This window comes from Prionailurus viverrinus, chromosome C2, assembly GCF_022837055.1.
Source record: "Prionailurus viverrinus isolate Anna chromosome C2, UM_Priviv_1.0, whole genome shotgun sequence".
Taxonomy (NCBI): Eukaryota; Metazoa; Chordata; class Mammalia; order Carnivora; family Felidae; genus Prionailurus; species Prionailurus viverrinus.
This window is the reverse complement of record NC_062569.1, coordinates 8,147,953-8,158,139: the sequence shown is the minus strand read 5'-3', so window position 1 is coordinate 8,158,139 and position 10,187 is coordinate 8,147,953. Positions and strand designations below refer to the sequence as shown.

Below are 10,187 nucleotides of genomic sequence, written 5' to 3'. Positions count from 1 at the left end.
CCACATGCAGCTAACAAACAACAATCTGGAATAACGTTGATTTTCAGTTTGTAGCCACTTGCTGGATTCTTTCTCATCCTCTATCGGAAGGAGATGTCCCTGCAGTCTCCTCTTCTTTCCCCAAAGTGAAGAAGGATGATGCTATCGCACAGAGGCCTGCCGTCTAGGAAGGCGGTAAGCAAGAGGATCTTGGGACAGCGGGAAGTACCCGTGCCGGAATGGCATATTGTAGCATACACACCATGACCCAGTGAGAAAACAGCCCGAAGCGAAAGCCTAGCAAAGGCAAAAAGATCTGGAACATGGTAGCCTCGCTAGGAGTAAATGTTTTATAGGAGGACACAGCAACGTGAAGGGGAGGTGAGAATGAAGACACACACAGGCTGCAGTCTACCAACCGGAGCCCTGAATGGGACTCCCACTGCAGTATCCTGGGAGACTTTCTGTGCGTCTCTGTCCTTTGGGTTCCGCCTGAATGACAGGGCCTGGCCATGGCCACTGTCCTCGGGGGAATGGAGTCTTCTCCCCCAAATGCTATTATGCTAGTAGACTGAGGGAGCTCAATGCTTATGGGATTGCTACGTTTTGGTTAAGAATCAACGGGAGGAAATCATAAAGCGACATATCTGTGTCAAATGCTTCATGGGTGCCTGCCAGCTTCCAAACTTGCGGGGAGGAATATGGCGTTTCTGTGGAAGGAGAAACTGTTCTGTGGACAGTTCTGTGGAACTGAGCCCTCAGTGGAACTGAGTTCCACTCAGTTCTGTGGAACTGAGCCCTGAGGTCAATTCTTCAACATTAAACTGTCATAGTCTCAATTCACTGTTCCTCTAGGGCACTTGGAATAAAGAGCCTGACTTTGATGGCCTGTCTCTCCTCTGTTCCCCAGTAGGTCAACAAGTGCGTGGTAGGGTCTTTGGAGGAATAAACAGTTGAGAGACTCCCCAAGAGGTGCTTTGGCATAAATTAGTTATCGGAGAGGCACGTAACCTGGGTATTTGACTTTAGTCGCATTTCCCGAAGACGGACGTTTCGCCCGCGTTGTCTGTTGCTACCCAGGCTGGTTCCGGGCAGCCCTCAGGCTCCAGGAGCTGCTTCACGAGGCTCACTCAGAATCCACTGTGTGGTCGAAGGCATGCTGGGAGCACCTCTGCTTCCCGGATGAAGCGCACAGGTACACGAGGAACGCCAGACACAGCAAGGCCACTGCCGTGAAGAAGGCGAGGGTGCCCACAAAGGCAGGTGGGTCCATGGGCAGGCGGATCAGGGGGCTTTCGGCTGGGATCTGGTTGGTCAGGCTAAGCATGTAGCCCAAAGACCAGGCTATGCTGCTGTTCCCCACCTGTATGATAGAAAGATGGCTTTGTTCTCAGGACGGGGCTCGAGGCAGAAGTTACACACATACACCACTGTCATCCTCGTGAACCACCCACCCGAAGCTGTGGCCTAGGGTCAAGGGACTTGCCCAAGTTCAGACACTGCAGAGAGTGGGCTAGGACGCAGGTCACTGAGACCACAAAGGCTCAGGGCCCTACCCTCTCTGCACCGTGGAGAAAAGCCGTCAGCATCCTCCCAGCCTCGTCACAGCCAAGTGGAATGTCGGCACAGTTAATAACAGCAAGAGTGTTTCTACTGTCGGGTCCACAAGTGTCTGTGGCTAAAGAAAGAGGGTAATGAGCAGCTTACATAAATCTAGAACCAGTTTCTAAGCCCAGGGGGTCAGTTTAAACACGCAGCACAGACTCTGGCCATTTCTTACGTTAGTTCCATCAGTTTTCATTTCCATGTCTCCAGGCTGTTTTATTAGATACAAAAAAAGTCTAGAATTTACAGTCTTCAGAATGGACTCTGTATCATTATGTTGGAATCCTCTGTATCTTGAATGATCCTCTTAAAGACTATTTGGTCAGGTATTACAGAGCTCCACTGAAATTTGAAACAGTCAGTTCCACCCCTTTTCTTGGGGTAGTGTTTGCCTGATAGTTAAAGAAAACTTTTTAACTTTTAATCTTGCCATGTCCTTATGCTTAACGCCTAAGGGTTTTTCTTACAAACGACATATGCTTGATTTTTAAAAATCTGATCTGACAATATCTGTCTTCTAGCCGGTAGGTTTAGTCCATTTATAATTATTTTGGTTATTGATATATTTGGGCTTCCGTCTAATGTCTTAGTTTTAAATTTTCAATCAGTGCTGTTTTCCTATATTTATTTTTTCCATTCTTGCCTTAAAAATGTTACATATATAAAGGCCTCCTTTACAAGATGAGCATGTTATGACCCCTTATCCTGCTCCCTTCACACTGGATATTAGCTATACTTGAATTTTGGGTTGTTATGGATGGTTTCTTCTCTTTTACTTTTCTTTGATGTAAGTTTTCTTTTTTTAAAACAAACTTCAAGGCACCATATCACTTATTCTGACTGCCTATATGTTTATAACATCCTCCTGGATTTATTTCTCTTCGTATTTATTTCCTCCACAAATATTTTGGATGTCTTTGTGTGGCAAATCTTTAAGTCCTTTTTATGCCTTTACATTTGAATGCTAATTTAACGATATATAAACTTCTTTATGAATAAAGGAAAGGGACTTGAAAGCTGGGATTCTGTATCCATCCAAACTGGTGTTCAAGAGGAAGTCACTTTCTGTTCTCTTAATGTACTTTCCCGCTAATTAGATTCATTACAAGCAAAGCTTAGAGAGTGCATGCCATCAACAGTCCCTGTGTCTCCAGACAGCCTCATCTTTTGTGGGATGACTCAATTTTCTTTATGTAAAAGTAGACAATCACAGGCCTCATGCTGGGTATTGATTGGTTTATCCTAATTATTGCTAAAGCTGATATTGAACATACTGGCTTCCGGCTTTATACCAGCTATTCCTGAAATGAGAATATTTTCCCCAAACCTGAACATAGTGCTGCGTGGACATGTCCACAAGGCTGAGTCCTGCCTGGAAACAAGGCCCGGAGGGTGACAGACCGAACAGTCACCTGGTAGCAGCTATGACTGCAGCTTCAGACCATCCCCGGACGCTTGACGTACACACAGTGACCTCAGGCACATTCCAAGAGAAATTCTTCCTTACTGCTGCTATGAATCCCTAATACTCTCCGTTACCCTGACATTGGTGTAAAACGGAGAGCAGCTAATTACTATCCTCTTTAAAAATTTGGGGCGCCTGGGTGGCGCCGTCGGTTAAGCGTCCGACTTCAGCTCAGGTCACAATCTCGCGGTCCGTGAGTTCGAGCCCCGCGTCAGGCTCTGGGCTGATGGCTCAGAGCCTGGAGCCTGTTTCCGATTCTGTGTCTCCCTCTCTCTCTGCCCCTCCCCCGTTCATGCTCTGTCTCTCTCTGTCCCAAAAATAAATAAACGTTGAAAAAAAAAATTACTGTTATGTTTAAAGTTTCTTTTCAGTATGAAAGGTCTAATCCTTAACATATTTATTTATACACTTGCCAAACATTTAGTAAACACCTTCTAGGTTCTCAGTCCCGTGCTGAATGGTAGGAATATGAAAAGAATGAAACAAGTCCTGCGCTCGCGGAGCTCAGGGTCCGCGGGCACCTGGCCTCTGACCGCTGCCTCGTCTGGAAGGGTCTCCAGCGACACCTCCTCTGAGTTCTCCGCTGTCGTTTCTTTGGTCACGAGGGACCGAAGTCTCCTCAGCTTCCCTTCAGCAAACTGAAATCACCACTCCCCCTGTAAATTCTACATTTCTTTCGCACGTCTACACACAAACCTTTTGAGAGCGAGGGGAGGAAACAACCCGTGCCTTGACTTACTTCTTTTTTAAAATATATTTGGGGCCAGGTCTCCTCGGTGAATCTGTATCCATTCACCAGCAAGTGGTAGATATAGTGGGCGGAGAAGCAGTAGGAGCGGGCATACACCTCGTCAAACCTGGGCAGCAGCAGCGGGAGCTGAAAAGGAGGTTCCACACAGATGAGGCAGGCACGCTTGGAAAAGGCATGCTCCAGAACACTGCGTTTTATTTTATTTTTTTTCAACGTTTATTTATTTTTGGGACAGAGAGAGACAGAGCATGAACGGGGGAGGGGCAGAGAGAGAGGGAGACCCAGAATCGGAAGCAGGCTCCAGGCTCCGAGCTGCCAGCACAGAGCCCGACGCGGGGCTTGAACTCACTATCAGTGAGATCATGACCTGAACTGAAGTCGGACACTCAGCCGACTGAGCCACCCGGGCGCCCCTCTCTTTCCTTTTTTTTAATGTTTATTTATTTATTTTTGAGAGAGAGACTGAGCGAGTAGGGGAGGGACAGAGAGGGGGGGATAGGCAATCTGAAGCAGGCTCTGCGGAGCTTGAGAATCTGTGCTGTCAGCAGCAGAGCCTGACGCAGGGCTCGAAGTTGTGAACCGTGGGATCATGACCTGAGCCAAAACCCCAGAGTCTGGCGCTTAACCGACGGAGCCACCCGGGCACCCTGCCCTTTTCTCTTTATGTTATTTATTTACTTTAAAAAAAAATTTTTTTTAACGTTTCTTTTTGAGACAGGGAGAGACAGAGCATGAGCGGGGGAGGGGCAGAGAGAGAGGGAGACACAGAATCGGAAACAGGCTCCAGGCTCTGAGCCATCAGCACAGAGCCCGACGCAGGGCTCGAACGCATGGACCGCGAGATCGTGACGGAGCTGAAGTCGGACGCTCAACCGACTGAGCCACCCAGGCGCCCCATGCCCTTTTCTCTTTAAATACTGACCTGGCTCCAGCTCTCTGAGCAGAAATCCCAGCTGCTTGAGTTGAAGGCACTGAGGGAGAAGCTCCCTGAGAGATTGAAAGCGCTGGCTGTGTAGTAGAACCCAGCAAATGCCTGGGAGGATGTAACACAGAAGGAAGTTAGTTCTCAGAATGGGACACACCATGGAGCTTTCAGGCTAGGGGAATAAGAGAGGGGGAAGCAGGTGAACAGAAGAGAAACAGAAAGGTGAGAAGTAAATAGTCACTGGGGGGAGAAAGGACGCTTTTGGGTGGGTTTTGCTCTTACCACAAATGTCCCTTTAACTTTTGGCTGATAGACCCCATCAAAGGAACAGGCTTCCTGGTCACGGCAAGCTGTGAAGTCAAACAGGGAAGCCACCTTTTCCCTACACAGCGATGGGTCCCCGGTTCCTCCAACAGTGATGATGTCGTCAGGGTTGTAACTGACAGGCCTCAGGTCGGCTGTGCACAGGCTGTCAAATATGTAGCCCCCGGTGAAGGTGGTGAGATAATTCCGAGGGTAGCAGGGGTTGATGACATTGGTTTTGGTGGGAGAATCCTGCAGGTACAAGAGTGAGGTGTCAGAAACCACTTTTTGGTGGGGGGGGGGGGGCAAGTGTTCCCCTCTTGCAAATTCTCACTATTGTTACCCTCCAGTGCCAAGACAGAAATGGATGAAAACATGCCGTTCTGGGTCAGCCCGTGCCTGAAGGCAACGCCCAGGTTGCCTCCATACGTCCAGTGGGGGTGGGTGAACAGTTAGCCCCGCACCAGCCACCACGCTGGGCTCTCGCTCACGTTACCGGACCCGCCCCCCACGACAGTCCTGTGAAGCAGGTTTTAGGAAATCCATTTTGAGGAGAACACGAGACATGTTGAGATTAATTGATCATTTCGAATAGAATATTATCTATCCACCGACAAAATGACCCAGAAGTTTGCAAATAAGTATGTTGTGAAAATGAGGGCTCCCTCCCCGCCATGTCTAGCCACGAGATCCCCTCCTTAGAAGTAACCACTCTTGCCAGTTTTTGTGATTTCCTACCGGAGATTTTGTGTATACTTCTTGTACGCATACACAAATATCTTTTCTTCTCCTCCCTCTTCCTTCTTCTAAAAACTGTAAGTGGTAGTACTCTATACACAGTTACACCCTTTGCTTTTCTTACTGAAAAACGTATCTTCAGATCTTTCCGTTCACTGTACATATAGAATGGCCTCGGGGCGCCTGGGTGGCGCAGTCGGTTAAGCGTCCGACTTCAGCCAGGGTCACGATCTCGCGGTCCGTGAGTTCGAGCCCCGCGTCAGGCTCTGGGCTGATGGCTCGGAGCCTGGAGCCTGCTTCCGATTCTGTGTCTCCCTCTCTCTCTGCCCCTCCCCCGTTCATGCTCTGTCTCTCTCTGTCTCAAAAATAAATAAAACGTTGAAAAAAAATAGAATGGCCTCTTCTTTTTAGTAGCTGCATAGCACTCCGCTGTACAAATCAACTACAGTTTATTTAAGGTATCTCCTCTATGTGAACATTTAGATGGTTTCCAATCATTCTGCCATTATAAACAATGCTGCAACAAATATCCTTATTCATAAAAATCTTTGATCCACTTGTAATTTATTTGGCATAAAGACTGTTGTAGCGACCTGACTTTACTTTTTCCAAATGACGATCCAATATTCTACTTACTGGTGAAAAATGCTCCGTTTTATCTTATGCTAAATTCCAAAATGTGTAGGGTCCTATTTATGGACTCTCTTTTCTAAGGAATTGTATTTGAACTTTGCCCAATCTCAAAACCACTCATTTTGACTCAGTCACATTTTGGCTTCAGACAATATTTATTCCAACTCCTTTAATTTACGGATGAGGAAATTTGAGGTACGTATCAAGGTAATGCAATCATTTAGCAAAGGTCAGTGACAGGACTGCACACAAAATCCTACAGAAGTCCAACACTCATCCAGTATAACTCTAATGAGTGTCCTCCAGAAAGATCTTACTATGACTGAATCTGTGAAGGCAGCAAATAGGTTCCTCTCTGCTTCAATGGTATGAAAAAAAATCCATGATTTCCAAAAATTGTTATGTGTAATTTGTAACATGTCGCACCAGGGTCACCCTGTGGTGGAAATACTATTTTAAAGGGAAAAAGAAAAGAAAAGAAACTAATACCTGGTTATTTAATTTCCCCCTCCAAATCTGACATGCTTTTAAGATAGTTAAAATAAAATACATTATTTCTGGCGTGGCCTGGACAAGAAGCAAGATATAAATTGTTTCTGGCTTGGAACATAGAAGCAGCTCAGGAAAGATGATTTCTGTGCTCTTTTTGGAGTTTGAATTATTTGTTATGCCTTCTTTAAATATAATTTGCCAATGGGCCAAGCTGTTCAGGCCCTCAACATGGAACAAATCTCGCCTGAACTTAGTATTTGCAGGACATTGGCACTAAAGGGTCAACCATTAGGCTTCAGAGCAAAAAAGGCCACTGGAAAACTATAGCATAACTTGATCTCAGGGTAAATCCTATCAAAAGTGGAAAGACAATGATAGGAACTATTCTTAATAGTGATAGGAACCATTAAAAAACACATAGGAAACTAATTTAAAAGGAAGGTACGGGACCCATAATGAAAACGATAAGTTTTATTGAAGGATGCAAACCAAGAACTAAATAATTGGAACAATATTTTGTAATTCAACACAGAAATTCCTAACATCATTAATAAGCCAGTATTTTACCAAGTGAATTTGCAGTCAATGCAACTGCAATCATAATCTCAATGAAAAAAAAGTTCCTCTTTGTTGCTACTTTGAACGATTTTGAAGTTTAAAATAAATGTCTCAGGGGCGCCTGGGTGGCGCAGTCGGTTAAGCGTCCGACTTCAGCCAGGTCACGATCTCACGGTCTGTGAGTTCGAGCCTCGCGTCGGGCTCTGGGCTGATGGCTCGGAGCCTGGAGCCTGTTTCCGATTCTGTGTCTCCCTCTCTCTCTGCCCCTCCCCCGTTCATGCTCTGTCTCTCTCTGTCCCAAAAATAAATAAACGTTGAAAAAAAAAATTAAAAAAAAATAAAATAAAATAAATGTCTCAGAGTAGAAAAACAAACTTTTGCAACTAGGATAACATGATACTGGCTCAAGAATGGAAAAACGGGTGAATATAATAGGGAATTCAGAAGCAGATCCTCATTATCCAAGGACTTATTAATGGCTCAGGATCCCTAAAATTCTCAGATTGCAAAAGGTCATCACAACATTGTTGGTGGGAATCTGGATGGGTTTGTGTTGGAAGATTGCCTATTTTTTCCACTTATATTTCTCATAAAATCTCATTCCTTCGATTAAGGTTACGTGCACAAGAAAGTTTATGGTATTATTGTTGCTGCAGCGAAACAGGACATAGCCTGTTGTCCATCGGGATCGGAATGGTTGACAAATTGTGAAATCTTAACGGTAAAGAAAACAAGTTAGACATTGATCTGGAAAGTCTAGAATAACAATGCATCAAGCTGTGAACAGTGAAGACGTTAGGTGACTAGCATTGGAAAGTCATTTTTACTTCAATGCGTTTTTTGCATGCTTTGACATTTTCACAATAAAAATGCACTTGTCTTTTATGAGAACACGACCTATCTCGTTTTTCTTTTTAAATAATGGTGCTTGGAATATTATGCGTCCAAAAAAAAAGTTCAAAGGCTACTGAGCAACACAGGCAATTGCTCAAAGCTGGAGGGGTGCCCGGTGGCTCAGTCGGTTAAGCGTCTGACCCGATTTCGGCCCAGGTCATGATCTCATGGTTTGTGAGATCAGGCCCCGTGTCGGGCTCAGTGCTGACAGCGTGGAGCCTGCTTGGGATTCTCTCTCCCTCTCTGCCCCTCCCCTGCTCATGCTCTCTCTCTCTCTCTCTCTCTCTCTCTCTCTCAAAATAAATATATAAACATTAGAAAACAAGGGAAAGGCTAGATATAAAACTATATATAGCATATGAAGCCAAATTTGTAAATATACATATTCATGCATGAAAAAAAAAACTGGAAGAAAATGCAACAGTATGTTTATGGTGGTTAATTCTAGGGTTCTTTGGTTTTATTATTTATATTTTTGTGTGTCTGTGTCTGCATTTTCTAATTTTTTTTTCACTGAACATGTTTTACTTTAAAAATAGAAGACGGGCGCCTGGGTGGCTTAGTCAGTTAAGTGGCCAACTTTGGCTCAGGTCATGATCTCGTGGTCCGTGAGTTCGAGCCCTGCGCTGGGCTCTGTGCTGACAGCTCAGAGCCTGAAGCCCGTTTCAGATTCTGTGTCTCCCTCTCTCTGACCCTCCCCCATTAATGCTCTGACTCTCTCTGTCTCAAAAATAAATAAACTTAAAAAAAATTTTTTTTAAAAACAGAAGAAAAAGTCTTAAAGAGGGGAAGAAAGAAAGTGAATGCATGTCCTTAGCATCTAAAAATGCTGTCACCCTGGAGCAACTGGAGGCTTGTTCATATGAAAACAGGCTGCAAAGTATGGCTCCAAGTACCATCCACACCAGACTGGGACACATGAGGAAACCAGATCCAGACCTGGTGGAATTTACTCAGCCAGTGTTCATGATGTAATAATCTTTGTGAACCTTCTAAGCCGGGGCTTGGCAACATGTATTTGGCACATGAAAGTACTGGCCAGGCAGGTCGGGACGTGCATCTGTGGGTGATCGTCAGCCCACTTGGATCCTTTCCCTCACCTGAGTCAGAAGGCTTTGCGGGCAGAGCCACCTTCTCAGGCATCCGGAGGCTACCAGGCAAGTTGGAGAGCTGCCCCTGTCCCTCTGAACTGACTGTCCACATTAGAGGGTGGGATCGCCCACCTCTGCCCCCAGGCCAGGCTCACACCTTGAGACCTACGTTCTCAAACCCAAGTGAGACCTCAGACAGGTGGAGTATTGGCTTCTCTACTGTAGGTTCTTGGATACGTGGATAATCATTCTTTTTTTTTTAATTTTTTTATTGTTTATTTTTGAGAGGAGGGGAGGGACAGCGGGGGGGGGGGGGGGGAGAGAATCCCAAGCAGGCTCTGCGTTGTCAGCACAGAGCTGGACGGACATGGGGCTCGATCTCACAAACCATGAGATCATGACCTAAGCCAAAATCAAGAGTCAGATGCTTAACTGCCTGAGCCACCCAGGTACCCCGACATAGATAATCATTCTTTTTTTTTTTTTTTTTTAATTTTTAATGTTTATTTATTTTTGAGAAAGAGAGAATGAGCAGGGGGAGGGGCAGAGAGAGAAGGAGACACAGAATCCGAAGCAGGCTCCAGGCTCTGGGCTGTCGGCATGGAACCCGATGCAGGGCTAGAACCCACGAGCAGCGAGATCATGACCTGAGCTGAAGTGGGACGTTCAACCGACTGAGCCACCCAGGCGCCCCAATAATCACTCTTTAATAAACTTTGTAAAAATAAACACATGCACACATTTTCCTCAGGG

General features: G+C 45.6%; 1 protein-coding gene across 3 annotated transcripts in view; it reads right to left on the bottom strand.

Moving 5' to 3' along the window:
• Positions 1-496: 496 nt before the first annotated feature.
• ENTPD3 (ectonucleoside triphosphate diphosphohydrolase 3) overlaps positions 497-10,187 on the bottom strand; it is a 37,724-nt gene continuing 28,033 nt past the window's right edge. Inside the window, exons 8-12 of one of the 3 annotated variants that reach the window (XM_047876272.1) lie at positions 5,008-5,280; positions 4,723-4,833; positions 3,789-3,926; positions 758-1,342; positions 497-704 (exon numbers count right to left, since the gene is read on the bottom strand). In XM_047876272.1, the coding sequence (XP_047732228.1) occupies positions 1,106-1,342; positions 3,789-3,926; positions 4,723-4,833; positions 5,008-5,280 (759 nt within the window). In that variant the 3' untranslated portion in view covers positions 497-704; positions 758-1,105. The other 2 variants (XM_047876273.1, XM_047876274.1) reach the window with 2 other exon arrangements.